Below are 14,982 nucleotides of genomic sequence, written 5' to 3' on the forward strand. Positions count from 1 at the left end.
GATCTTCCAGGCAATATTTCTTGTGAATAAGACAGAACAGTGCAAACATATTTAAATAGTACAAAAAATGTAAAGGAGCATAGGAATTTGCATATCAAAGATGATGTAGCCCAACTATTTTCAACAGGATGCAGCATATTCTTAGAGAAGAAATATCAGATCTACACTATAGTATTGGGATTGCTTTTCATTTTCTGTGACGTATATTGTACAGTGATACTATAGAAAAACAGCTTGACAATCTTGAGAGTTCAAGGCAGTTTCCACTAACTAGACATAATCATAAAAAGGAACTTACAATGAAAAATTAAGAAAAAAGAGGAAAAAACAATAGACACGGAAAGCTGCTTGTTTCAGGCTGTTAATACCTTATACATTTCTGAATAATCGTTAAGTTATACTTATGCAGCAATAATTGAAACACAAAATCCCTGCAAAACTGTTTAAAGGGGTTGTTTCTGAACCAACAAATTAGGATAAAAAAATACATTATAACTCCTCTATTTTAATTTTATTTACAAGTCATTGGAGACTTATAAACTTGACACAGAAGCTCTCTGACCAAAACCAAATAAGTCACAGATAATTTCAACTTCACAAGAAGTACAATTGTTTGACTTTAGCAGTTAAACACTATACTATAATTTTGCCAATTGTTACAATCGGTGCCCACCCAAAATAGTAGTCTGAGTATTGTACGAAGTGCATAACAGAAATTTTACTCTAGCATAACATGTAAGAGTTGTGAGTAATTATCCTTGTAGATCATTGAAACAAGTATCACAGACACGAACAGGTTTCTTAGAAGAAGGAGTTAAGGCATTCTTTGAGGAACACTCAGCACAGAAAATATTTCCACACTGTCTGCAGTGATGCTGAAAAACAAAAAAAGAAAAGTTATGAACATGTGGCATATATAAACTTCATCATTGCTAAAATACAAGCTAGTATTATTATTTATTAAATTCATATCCTGCCAATCACACTATCAAAGAGTCTCTATTCCTAAACTAAGACATAAGCCATGCTTTGTTAAGCCTCAATGGCTATATTCAAAAAATACATTAAGCCAAAATTAGTTAAATCACATCACATTAAGGCTTGAATGCTTGCTTTTCAAATCATGACTAAACATCAAGCATAAAACCATACATGGATATTTTTGATGCAACAATTAGCTTTGGTTTAGGATAAATAATAATTGAATATAGTTTGCAAGGAAAGTAAAGGTGAGCATGCAAGTCTAAACTTGCTAACCATGATTTGATATTGCACAACCCAATCTACAATATTTTAAAACACTGAATTACTAATGGAGCATCTTAAATAACCAAGTATGTATACTATTTTTAGAAGTACATGTCTCCTCATTCAACGACCATATTCCACTCCAATGACTTGACAATTAAGCAAAATGGTTGCTAAGGAAACATGTGAGAGAGCAAAAGAGCTGCTATGAAGATCACTGATTGCTACTGTGTCATTCAGATTTGTCCTCTGCCTTTTTTTTTTTACCCCCTTGCAAGGTGAAGAGATTGCTTAAACAAACTACCTCTTCCTAAACTGCTTTTTTTCCAGCAGTGCAGCAATTCCCTAAAAGTGCAAGTGATAGTTCTGTAAACTTAGTCGATTAGAACCCTCCCACCACTACTGCCTGAAACTGACCAGATCTTAAATCAGTTTTACACCAAGGGTTTTGCTATCAGGCATACAAAATTCGATCATAAATGCACACATTGCTCAGAAAATGATTGTTTATTACCATTTATTACTATTGTATTTGAGAATGGTCACTAACCTAATTAGTCAAAAAAAGAGAAGTTACTGTATTGCATGGGATAAATTTAAAACATAACAGTCAGTATATTCCAGGTTTTCTACTAAAATGTATTTCTTCGTTAGGATGACACTGGACTGCGTAAGTTATCTATATACACAGATATAGTTCAAAAGCAAGCAAGCAACAGTCCTATATTTAAAGTTTAACCAGACAATAATAAGAAATATTTTATCTTTCCTATGCAGCATTGGAAGTAGCAAAAGTTTTTGAAAAAAATCTTATGCTAATTTTGTTAGAATACATATGAAATACTTTTGTATTTTCATAAAATGTTCATATTTCCAAGATCACAATCATCCATTTCCCATTCATGAGATGATTTCCCATTCAATGGATGATCACAATCATCCATTACATGCAGTTGATATTAACAAGAGAGAAATATATCACTATCCAGGCTAAGCAGGTGCTGTCATCAAGTTTAAATGAAAACAAATGAAAACGTAACATTGTTAACAAACCTCTCATGTCACTGTGTCCAAAAGAAAATTTATACAGTATTTTAAATAAATTTGTTCCATGCTATCAAAGAAATAGGATATATGAGATTATTTCTTAATTTAACTTTATTAACACATTTCATTTCATGAAAATAAGCTTCATGATATATCCCCATGCATACATACCCTTCTTATTGTTACAGAAAAACCTTTTCCACAAGCCATGCAATTCTGAACTTCATTGTCTTCAGCCCATTTCCTATTTAATGCTTGCGTATGTTTAATCTATGCAAAAATTTAAGAAATAGATATCATGTAAATATAAAAAACAAAACTTTAAATTATATAAAAACTATGTAATCAAAATTCAGGCTGTTAAAACTTGAAAATCATTTCCTCTTTCCCCCTGCCACTCCATATACTCAGAGCATTCTATATCCAAGTGATTGTTAGACCAGTAGAAGCCAACCCAATCAGATCATCGTATCTTGTTCAAGATATGTTCAAGGTATGTTGCTTACTTACTTATCTATGTAATATGAATAATAATACTAACATGAAATTACCAATTACTACCTTTCAGCATAAAATGAAATACCTGCAATGACTGGTTCTCTCTCCCCAGTTCCTGCATGGCTGCAGTTGTATCATCCAGTTTTCTTCGTGCATCCATGACTTTGCTTTGAAGCTTTTCAATTTCTCCTTCACTTTTAAGGCACCTGTGAAGAGGATAGTAAGTAAGTGAATAATCTTTTAAACACTAAAGGAGGGGGAAGCATATTCATAAACTGGGAATAATAATATCATCCTGATAATTATATCGTGAATAAATAAATAGTATTGAGCTGTTCTAAGAGCACTGTCCCATTTGTTAATTGTAATTATACAAAAATGGTTGACTGCAGCAAAAAATGCAGAAATTTCCACAGAGAAGAAATATTTCAACCCGGTCTCAGGTACCTATCATCTATTCTCTTTATGATGAAACAAATGCAGAGGTGGAATGCAGTAAACAAGCAAATCACTTGATATCCTTTCTATTAATAAGAAATAGCAACAGCACTTATACATATACCACTCCATAGTGCTTTACAGCACTCTCTGAGCGATTTAAAAATGTCAGCATATTGCCCCCAACATCTGGGTCCTCATTTTACTGACCTCAGAAGGATGTGTCAACCTTGAGCCCATCAGGATAGAACTCCTGGCTCTGGGCAGAGTTAGCATGCAATACTGCATTCTAACCTCTGCACCACAACTTTCATTAGTCTAAATATTTTGCAAGTTGAAGGAATACTATAGTACCGTGATAGCGAATGTATGGCACAAGTGCCAGAGGTGGCATGCAGAGCCCTCTCTGTTGGCACGCGCGCCGTCACCAACTGCTCTTCTGGTTTCTGAAGAATGCATGCATGCTGTCCAGCTGATCTTCTGGTTTCTGGTGCGTGCATGCACTCTGTCCAGCTGATCTTCGCTGGAGCCCCAGAAACGTGAAGGCTGGCTGGCGCTCCAGCATTGGTTTCCAGTGCATGTGCATGTGCGTGCTAGAAACCCGAAGACCAAGTGGCCAGCGCGCACATGCACACTAGGCAGCTGGTCTTCGGGTTTCCGGGGCTGCAGTTTCTGCACGCATGTTCCAGTTTGGGCACTCGGTGCCAAAAAGGTTCACCATCATTGCTATAGTATATTAGCAGCCTGTCAGTTTAAACCATCAATTTCTGTACTATTATTCTTGACATTCATAATATCCTTTTATTATCACTGTTCTATGGAAAACTGTTTCAACTTGGCTCCAACCAAACACAAATGCATTTTGATTAACAAGAGAGACCGTTAAGATTTTCAAAGAGTATGTTAGTATTTTGCTATTCAAAGTCAAGCATAATTTTGTAACAAATATAATTACATCAATAGATAAAAGTCATAAATGCAATATAGAAAGTTTAGAATTTCATGCAATCATCAAGCTGAATCTAGGATTATGAATTTTAGCTGTTATTTAGCTATTACTGTTTTGCTTAGCTTAATAGGAACCCATAGGATTTTTTTTTTAAGTGGAAAAAAATCTGATTTAGCCCAAATTACACAAAGTTCAACTTATAATAAACAATGGAAAGAATGTCTTTCCTAATTTAAAATAAACCACTTGAAAACATATTTAGCAACTTACCTTTCCAGCAATACTCTTCTCTCATCCTGATTGTTTTGGACAGTGGCTTCGAGAACTGCAATTTCTCCGCGCAGATCATCTATTTGTTTTTCTAGTTCACTAGCCCTTCTTTGGCTGCTTTGCCACTCTTTCTTCACTGTCCCTAGATTTTCATTCAGTGCTGTGATCTGCATATTGAGCTTACATTCAGCCTCTTCGTGGCTTTTACACTGCTCATCTTTTTTCTTGATCAAAGCTTGCTAAAACAAGAGAAACATTTCAATATAACAATCCTCTTTCCAACACCTCAAATGTCTGCTCGGTTATCATTCTAGGAAGAAAGTAACATTTTTGAAGAAAAGCCAAAAAAATGCATGTTCCTTTCTGTAGAGAAAAATAAATTAGTAGGGGAAATAACTGGTTTGGAACCTCAGTTGCCAATCAGAAGGGATTTTGTCCAACAAAAATATTCACTAGCTGAAGATTAAAAGTTTGACTTTATTGCTTTTCCTCTAACTAACTACTAACCCGTAACTAACACTTCCCACAATGTTTCAGAAAGTTTCAAAATTGGAGAGCAGGCCTTTTTTAAAAGCCAGTACACTGTGGAAAAAATAATTAATCAAGGAAATTACAGGAGAATCTTAGTTATTTCTTGGAATTCATTATTGCTTCAATTCATGCACAATTAATCAGTATCACAATGAAATGAACTTTTGTAGCAGAAATATTGTTTTAAACCAAGTGCTCCCTAGAAAAGCCTACCAGAATTTATTTTTGAGCCCATAACACATCAAGGATTTCATATACTTAAATCAAAGTATCTATAAAATGGATAAAGTATGATTGTACATTGCTTGATTAATAATTAAATAAACAGAATATGTGTTCCGTAAGCAATTTTGCCTTTTACTCACTGGCTGTAATATAAAAAGTAAGAAGAAAAGGGAATATTGGAATCTCTCCATTTATAATAAAATTACGCATTATGGCTCTGCAAATCATTCCATGGATCACTTTACTCATTATGGAGATACACCTCTGGATTTGTTTCTAAAACGTACTGACCAGTTTTGTTTCTATCTCAGCACATTTCTTCTTCAATTCCCCTTCTTTCTTCTTCCACTGATCTTTCATGACTTCCTGGTTTTTCTTTTCCTGCTCCACAGCTGTACTAAAATTATCAACCTTTTCCTGTAGTTCTAGTTTCTGTTTAATCAACAGCTGTTTGGCATCTTTTTGATTTGATATCTCCTATTAAAACAAAAAAAACAAAAAAAATTTCAATTAAACTAATATATGAATCACACTTGGCCAATAAAGAATTCTATCTATCTATCTATCTATCTATCTATCTATCTATCTATCTATCTATCTATCTATTTATGTTATATTATATTATATTATATTATATTAATTATATTATTATATTATATTATATTATATTATATTATATTATATTATATTATATTATATTATATTATATTATATTATATTATATTATATTATTTATTTGTTTGTTTCAATTTATATACCGCCCTTCTCCAATAGGACTCAGGGCGGTGAACAGCCGAAATAAAAACAGAACATACAAAATTTAAAAACAGTTTAAAATGAATTAAATATTTTTGGCCGCGATTTAAAACAAACCCAATTTAAAATCAATTAAAATTTAACCTAAAACTGTGGGATCAAGCCAGCCCGGCTAGTTGAAATAAATAAGTTTTCAGGGCCCGACGAAAAATCCGGAGGTCTGATATTGTACGTATCTCTGGGGGGAGGTTGTTCCAGAGGGTGGGCGCCGCCACAGAGAAGGCTCTCCCCCTGGGGGTCGCCAGCCGACACTGTCTGGCGGACGGCACCCTGAGGAGGCCCACTCTGTGAGAGCGCACTGGCCGGTGGGAGGCTATTGGTGGCAGAAGGTGGTCTCATAAATACCCCGGCCCTAAGCCATGGAGCGCTTTAAAGGTGGTCACCAACACCTTGAAGCGCACCCGGAAGACCACCGGGAGCCAGTGCAGCTCGCGCAGGAGAGGTGTCACATGGGAGCGCCCCGTCGCTCCCATAATCCCCCGCGCGGCTGCATTAATGAACAATACCTGAAAATGTAAGGCCTTTCTCTTTGCAGAATTTCTTCTTTGCACTTATTGCAGCTATTGCTAAATTATGAGGCCCTCCTTGAAGTTATTCATCTCTCAGTTGGATATTGCAATGTATTCTATACTCTATACTGCCTTTGAAGATCAATTAGAAAATCAACTGAAAGCTATCACTTGTGCCAAGTGGTCAGCATTAGATTATGAGATACACTGGCTTCTTATAGTCTTTCAAGGGGCTGGTTATCACAAAAAAAAAAATAAAAACGCCCTAGATGGCACAGGACTGAGTTACTGGCAAAAATGCCTTTTTCGAGGGTGGGCATGCCATTGGTTTTCTCCCTGAAACAATGTCACCTTTTGGGATCAAGGCAGTGTGCCTTTTCTGTGGTGGTGCCTACCTTCTGAAATGATCTCTTCCCTCTTTTCCATGGCATACAGTTGGCCCCAATCTTGCACACCCCTTGAGAAAGGGAGTGAAAACCTAAGAAAACGCTTAGGTTTTGTGATCAATATGATTAGAGCTCCAGTTTGGAAGAGTGTAATGAACATCATTCCCAATTGCCAATTAATTGTTAATATTTACATAGTTAGTGTAATATTTATTTTACTTGGTGCTGCTTATTTTGTTATTTTTTTACAGGTTTATTGTGCTACTCATAGTAAAATAGTTTTGAGTAGGGCAGCCTATAAATGCTTTAAATAAACAAACAAATGAACAAGCAACTAAGAAATGTGTAAACTTAGGCAGGAAAGAATTCATCGGAGCTGAAAAAATATTTATCAAAACAGCAGGTTTTGAAGCTCATCTCAAAGCCAAGATCACACCTCAGTGCATTTAGGCTGCCTTATAGCACAATTCTGGAACAAAGTTAATGTGCACTTTCCAAAGCCTTATACAATATAATCCTGATAAACTTGGAATGTTTATGACTTTACATACCTTCTCAAACTCTTGTTTGCAGAGTCTAATTTCATCCCTTAGTTTCACATTTTCTTCTTCCTGTTTGCAATTTATGTTATAGAGCTCTGAGGTTTTCGATTTTTCATTAAACAAATCTTTTTCTTTTAAATCCTTCAGAAAAAGTCAACAAGTATATTTAAAATATTCCTTCCTTAATAACTATGCATATTTACTCAAAAAGAAGCTACTACTTTCAATGAACAGCATTCATTCAAATAAAGTCAATGGATAACTGAATTTATATTTTCCACTAATCCCAATGTTATTTCTTAATTTATTCTTTTAATAGAGACTCTATACTTCCTCTTCCAAGAGATAAATACGATTATTTCATGTACTATGGATAAACCTAGTTATTTATGTTGCATAATTTATTGAATTGAATTTCAAAGATACTATGTTACTATTTGTTGCTTTGAGATTAGAGAACTAAATCTTTTGACTCAAAGAAAGATAATTATACAATTGATACAACTGGAGGCTAAAGAAGCACTTACTGAATTGATGCTAAGTAGTATGGCTGTATTACTTTTATCCTTCTCATTTGTTCCATTACTTTCTCTTATTGGTATCATCTTTATGATTATTATTACTTTGATATTATGATCATTATTACTTTGTTGTTTTGCATGTACATTGAGAGCTTATGCACCAGAGACAAATTCCTTGTGTGTTTAATCACACTTGGCCAATAAAGTATTCTATTCTTAATAGCCAAGAAAATAATCTTTCAAGATACAATACTTGAGTACTCTATATTACATGAACATAATACAGTTAGTATTGAAACATGACCATTCCTTCCAACTTCAACAATCAAAGGAAATATAATTTTTCCACTTATATTGCAGATAGATACGTATACACGTATATATCCTGTTCATACTATATATAGTTCAAAGGATTAAAAAACACATTACCTTATCTTTCTGTATTTCCTGTAACAACTTCTCTTGTTCTTTCAGTTGCTGTTCTTTTTTTGATAGGTCCTGTTCCAGTGCAGATCTTTTTGTCTTAAGTTCTTTGATCAATTGGTTATGATTACTAATTTGATTTCTATTAGAAATCAATTCTTCTTGAGCCAAAGTTAGCTTCTCTTCTGTAACCTAAATTGAAAGCAAAGAATCACTATCACTCCAGAGCTACTTCATGAGTTACAACTGACAATCTTCTTTTAGGTGAAAGATGAATAAATCACTTATATGAATTACAATAAAGGTCTATTAGCAAAATATCACAAGAATATATCACTTTAGCTGACAAAAATGATCCACAAAAATATAACTACAAGCAATGCAAGAAAAAAAATTGCTGCACTAATGCAGAAGGTATTTTTTCTCATTCAATCACTTGAGACTTTTGAAAACCCACCCTGCATTCACAGGTTCATAGACCATCAGCCATCAGTAAAATACAATTTACAACTTTTGAAAATGAAATCAGTTTGATGTAGTAGTTAAGGTGTTGGCCTAGAAACCAGGAGACTGTTAAGTTCTAGTCCTGCTTTAGAAATCAAAAACCGTCATGGTGACTTTGGGCCACTCACTATTTCTCAGTCCAGTTCGTTATCATTCTGATCAGTGAAATTGAGCTATGGGTCACGCAATAAAATATTTATTCTTGTATTAATTCACCATGCACAGCAAACAGCAAGTATATTTTCCCAGCAAACCTCTCTCCTATACAAGGCCTTTCCAACTCATGGCTGCATGCAGCCCTGGACAGCTAGTAAAGCGGCCTCACAAAATCATAAACTTTTAAAATTATTATGTGATTTATATACATTAACTATATTATATATTTTATATGCAGCCTAAGACAATTCCTCTTCACTCAATGAAACCCAAGCAAACCAAAAGATTGGACACCCATGTCCTAGACAGTAAAAGAGTGATGGGAGAACTGATGCAGGATGAGACTTTATAACTGAGATAAGGAAAAATATGTTAAGAGATATGAGGAACAGAAGACTTTATATTCGTTGCCCCAACAATTTAATTTCTACCAGATCTTTATTTTACATAACAAACAATAGTTTAATAAAGGTTTTAAATTACATTTAACTAAAGAAGCTACAAATAAATGACCCCTATTGCTACTTGCTGGACTATTTAATTAGTTCCTTTAATGATTAAATGTATATTATACTCCAAATTCCAAGCTTTCTTCAATAACCTCCTTAACTATATTATAGCTTTACTAGGAAAGTAATGGAAAGGCATATATCAAAATTATTATTTGCACCTATCTTCCAGCAGATGGTGCCATTAGGCAATACTGTTGATCTTACTCTTCTAAGTTTATTATTTTTTACATTACTCCTTCAATTCAAGGGGTATGTCATCACAATATAATCTTGGCTGTGGGTGAGTATACATGTTTATGTGTTTACCAAAAAAAAAAAAAAAAACACCTTACCATGTCAATTAAAGTCTCATAAACCATCACTAGCACTCATTAAATTAAACACTTCATATAGTCATTCCCATCCTCATTGCATTTCATCTTAACTGTTTATTTTAAAGTTATATTCCCCCATGTGCTGCTTTTTCTAGGTAAGCATGACCATAAGTGGTCATGGCAAGTTGACCGCAGTTAGTTGGCCACAGCAAGTTGGCTGAGATGAGTTGTCCGAAGCTAAAATATCTTAATGAGGTCTGGACATTTTGATTACAGAAAAAAAATAGAAAACTTGGGACAAGGGAAAATAGAATACATGGAGAATACATAAAATAAAATACATAGATAGAGTAGAATATGTAACATAGATACATAAAATAGAATACATAAAATAAAATACATGGAGGAATAGCTACAGTTGAATAGAAAAAAAAATGAAGTATAGGGATTTGGGACAAGTACAAGGATTCTTCTTTGAAATATGTTGTTAGCTTCAACTATTCACTTAAGTGCTAACCAAAAGAATCTTTTAACTTACACAATGCATACACTGAGAGAAACATGTGCAGTCCCAAAACATAGTCATATACCTTAAGGTCTTGCCGGATAGCCAAGATTTCAGATTCTTTACCATAAATATCTAGTTGAAGTTTTTCCATGTTTTCTTGAGCTTTTTTATGGACTTTCTGCAGTTCTGTTATTTTTTCCTTCTGCGTAGCAAGGACTTGTTCTGATAATGTTATTTGTTGTTGCAATTTATTTTCCAGTTCTGCCTAATACATACATGCACAAGATATATTTCTCTTATACACAGGAAGATAATTGAGAAAACAGATAATGGCTGGCTTGATAATGGGAGGAACAGGCTCAGGCTCAACCCTTCCAAGACTGAGTGGCTGTGGCTCCCGGCATCCCGATATAGTCAGTTGACTCCATCACTGACTATTGGGGGCGAGTCTTTGGCCCCCACTGAAAGGGCTCGCAATCTGGGAGTCCTCCTGGATAGGCAGCTGTCCTTGAGGAACATCTGACGGCTGTAACCAGGGGGACCTTTTATCAGGTTCGCCTGATTCGCCAGTTGCGGCCCTTTCTTGATCGGGATTCCTTGTGCACAGTCACTCACGCCCTCGTCACCTCTCGCCTTGACTACTGTAACGCTCTCTACATGGGGCTCCCCTTGAAGAGCACCCGGAGGCTCCAGCTGGTCCAGAATGCAGCAGCGCGGGTAGTAATGGGAGCAACATGGCGCTCCCATGTAACACCGCTCCTGCGCGAGCTGCACTGGCTCCCGGTGGTCTTCCGGGTGCGCTTCAAGGTGTTGGTTATCACCTTTAAAGCGCTCCATGGCATAGGGCCTAGCTATCTCCGAGACCGCCTGCTGCTACCGATGACCTCCCATCGACCCGTGCGCTCCCACAGAGAGGGCCTCCTCAGGGTGCCATCAGCCAAACAATGTAGGCTGGTGGCCCCCAGGGGGAGGGCTTTCTCTGTGGGAGCTCCCACCCTCTGGAATCAGTTGCCCCCGGAGATAAGAAGAATCCAGGACCTCAATGCCTTCCGTCGTTCCCTGAAAACCTATCTTTTTCAGCAAGCCGGGTTGGCTTAAGAAGAAATTTTTAAAATTTTTAAATTCTTTTAATTAGTCTGTGATTCTTAATTTTTGGGCCAAAATTTATATATATTTTTAAATGTTTTAATATTTGTATTCTATGTTTTTTATCTTGGCTGTACACCGCCCTGAGTCCTCAGGGAGAAGGGCGGTATATAAATTGGAAATTAAATTAAATTAAATTAAATCCCATCTTTCGGTTTTAATTCGTAATTGATTTTATTGGGGGGGTTTTAAATTGTGGGCCAAAACTATTTAATATCTTTTTAAATTGTTTTAAATTTTGTATGCTATGTTTTACCTTGGCTGTTCACCGCCCTGAGTCCTGCTAGAGAAGGGCGGTATAAAAATCAAATAAAATCAAAAAATATATAAAATAAAATAAATAAGGTCATATATAAATACCATTGCATTCAAAAATTTGGGAAGCCCTGACCAAATTGTATCATCTAATGAATCTATGGGTGAACAAAAACAGACACAAACTTTACATGCTAGAAAGCTAAACATAGATTTTGTCTAATTTGCCTGCAAATTAGAATGAACGCTTACTATTTATACTCAATTACTGAAGAGGAAAGTCAAAATCTATTTTTTATCATTCCAGTGTGAGCTAATAATAAAAAGTTGGGCCAAAGAATCCTTCGTTTCCATAATTTTCTAGTATTTCATTTAAACTCATATTTGCCACTGAGCAGCAAATTATTTTCCAAGCATAACAACACAGTAAACATGTTAACAGACCTCCCTTAGTATATCTTGCTCTGAAGAATTATTTCATATGCCTATAAATGATACATGGAGGGAGAAATGCCTCCACATATTATGCTGTTGATATGATGCCACAGCATCAGCCAAAAATTATTATGAAATCATGTTATTATTATATGCATAAAGTTATTATGAAGCAACAAAATATTATACAATGTTACTGAGAGATTACAGGTATATGAATTTACCTTTTCTAATAGGGCTGTTTTTAATTCAGCTTGTTGTATCTCATTTTGTTTTTTCTTCTGATCGAAAGATTCCTTCAGTTCTTTTACCTTCAATTGGAGCTGTTGCTCATTTTTTTCTTTGTCTTTGAGAATACCCTGAAGCTGCAGGACTTGTTCACGTGCCGAATCAAGCTCTGTTGCTCTTTGTTTGGATATCTAAACATTGAAATGTAGTATTACTTCAACACCATTGCTATTATGGCAATTATTATGCTTTGATAGAAAATCTCTTTTTTTTCTCATGTTACTACTTCATTTTTCTTAATACTAAGTACATATTTTTCAAAAATCCAATTATAATGAAACTCCATGTATTTCATATACGCATACCAAATAATTTAATCCCACAGCAATAATTCATAATTCATTTGAGAAAAAACTGTATATAGAGTTAAGAGAAAATTAATTCTTCCTTTCCACAGAGTTCTGAATATAGCAATGCTACAGGTAGTCTGTACAACAGAAAGACTACCTGTAACACAACAGGAAGTACAACAGTTCTTTTAATGACCATTTGAAGTGATTTGTGAAAAAATATTAAAACCATTTTTTACACTTAAAACCACTGCAGCATCCCCATGGTCATGTGATCAAAATTCAGATGCATGGCAACTGGCTCAAAGGATCGTTACAGTGTTCCGAGATCACGTGATCACCTTTTGTGACCTTCTGACAAGCAGTCAATGAAGAACAGTGTTACTAACTTAACAACTACAATGGTTTACCTTACAACTATGCTACAAAGGTTGTAAAATGGAGCAAAATTCATTTAACAAATGTCTTGGGCTCAATTGTGGTCATTGAGTCGAGGACCACCTGTATCTGAATGCCATAGGAGTCATGCTTATGGTCAACAATTAATATTACCCCTTCTTGTTTTTCCAGTAAGTTTTTCAGTTCATTCTGTTCTTTAGCTATAGATTCCGACTGTAACTGAAGTTGATGCCTAGCTTCTTGACAAGATTTTTCCTGTATAAAAATCAATATTTAATAAGAATTTTCTGTTAAATTATTAAAATACATTACAAATACTACTAATGAACTCTAACATCCTTTCAAATCAGTTTCAAGAATTCACACCACAGTTGAAACCACAAAGATGTAATAAATACAAATTGTAATCACTATGATTTTAAAAGCAAAACCTATGAGAGTGGAGCAAAAGTTGTTATGTAAAGAACATTATGTTTTACCAAGCAATAATAACATTTTCTTTTCAAAATAAGCTATGAATTTAGGCACCAAGATACACATGTAATAAGCAAAGTGTTCAATTAAGTATTTGTTCACTACTTTCCATAGTCAATGCCATCACCACTAAGATATTGCTTTGAATTTTCACAGGTAGCCTGCAAACAGTGAAATTGGTTACATAGAAAATACTTTTATTTAAAATTCAGGACTCACAATTTCTGCTACAGCTGTCTTTCCTCTCTGTTTCTCTTTCTCCAATGCATCCTTTGCTTCTTCCAAAGATTTGTTGCTGTTTGACAATTTACCTTTGAGGATTTCAAGTTCCTTTAATAGAGTATCTTTTTCCAGCTTCATTTTCTTCAAATCATCTGTTAATGTTTGCAGCTTTCCATCTAATTCCCTGTGATACTTCAATTTATCTTGATTTAATTTCTCAATTTCTAACTTCAGTTTTTCATTTTCTTCTTCCTGCTTTAATCTTTGTTGGTTTACTTCTTCTAATGTATCATTTTTTTTCTGTAAATCTAATTTGGCTGTAGATATCCTATATAAATACAGTGTATACAATGTATAAAAATGAAATTATTTCAAGTTCAAAATTACATAATTGAGCATTAACTTTTATATAAAACTTTTCAAATATTCAACATATTCAACAAACATCTTATATCTTGCTTGGTAAAGTTAATGCCACTATTTCAGTATTATTACTGAATACTGAATATTATTACTGGAGCTGCCCAGAGTCACCCTGTAGGGGAGAAGAGTGGCCTAAAAATGTAGTAAAAAAATAATAATTATTATATACTAACAAAGCAAAAGATATTTTTATTTTTATTTTTTTTATTATATATATATATATATATGTATGTCTTTGGTTATTCAGGTTTTCTCCTGAACAACAGAATAATCAGAGAAGCCATCAAGATAGAAAAACGCCCACACAGCATGAATAAACGAGATGATACCTCCCGCCTACCAGCTATTTGGAAACCTGACCCACACTCACGAAAACCACACAGGATGTCACCACCACACATCCACGCAAAAAGCAAACTCAAACCCACACCGATGATGAGGCACGACCACAAACCAGAAGCCAGACCACAGCTGCATCATTAGCCACTTTAAAACCCTCCAATCCATACATGAAGCAAATGGACACCCACCATGAAGATGTGGCACGACCACGAACGTGAAGCCAAACAACAGCAACACAGCTCACCAGCTCAAATCCCCCTGCAACTCAGACTAACCCGAGCACAACCAAGCCCCCACCCAAACAGAACACA

The 14,982-nt window shown here is 34.9% G+C and overlaps 1 protein-coding gene across 3 annotated transcripts in view; it reads right to left on the minus strand.

Moving 5' to 3' along the window:
• Positions 1-495: 495 nt before the first annotated feature.
• EEA1 (early endosome antigen 1) overlaps positions 496-14,982 on the minus strand; it is a 58,183-nt gene continuing 43,696 nt past the window's right edge. For 2 of the 3 annotated variants that reach the window (XM_070947957.1, XM_070947956.1), the window contains exons 19-29: positions 13,904-14,234; positions 13,364-13,465; positions 12,458-12,652; positions 10,480-10,662; positions 8,410-8,595; positions 7,469-7,600; positions 5,498-5,683; positions 4,451-4,689; positions 2,879-2,999; positions 2,467-2,565; positions 496-875 (exon numbers count right to left, since the gene is read on the minus strand). In XM_070947957.1, coding sequence (XP_070804058.1) covers positions 753-875; positions 2,467-2,565; positions 2,879-2,999; positions 4,451-4,689; positions 5,498-5,683; positions 7,469-7,600; positions 8,410-8,595; positions 10,480-10,662; positions 12,458-12,652; positions 13,364-13,465; positions 13,904-14,234 — 1,897 coding nt within the window. In that variant the 3' untranslated portion in view covers positions 496-752. The remainder of the gene's footprint in view (positions 876-2,466; positions 2,566-2,878; positions 3,000-4,450; positions 4,690-5,497; positions 5,684-7,468; positions 7,601-8,409; positions 8,596-10,479; positions 10,663-12,457; positions 12,653-13,363; positions 13,466-13,903; positions 14,235-14,982) is intronic. The other variant, XM_070947958.1, reaches the window with a different exon arrangement.

The sequence above is a fragment of the Pituophis catenifer genome, unplaced genomic scaffold (assembly GCF_029215685.1).
Source record: "Pituophis catenifer annectens isolate HBS135680 unplaced genomic scaffold, rPitCat1.0.hap2 SCAF_7, whole genome shotgun sequence".
NCBI classification, from domain to species: domain Eukaryota; kingdom Metazoa; phylum Chordata; class Lepidosauria; order Squamata; family Colubridae; genus Pituophis; species Pituophis catenifer.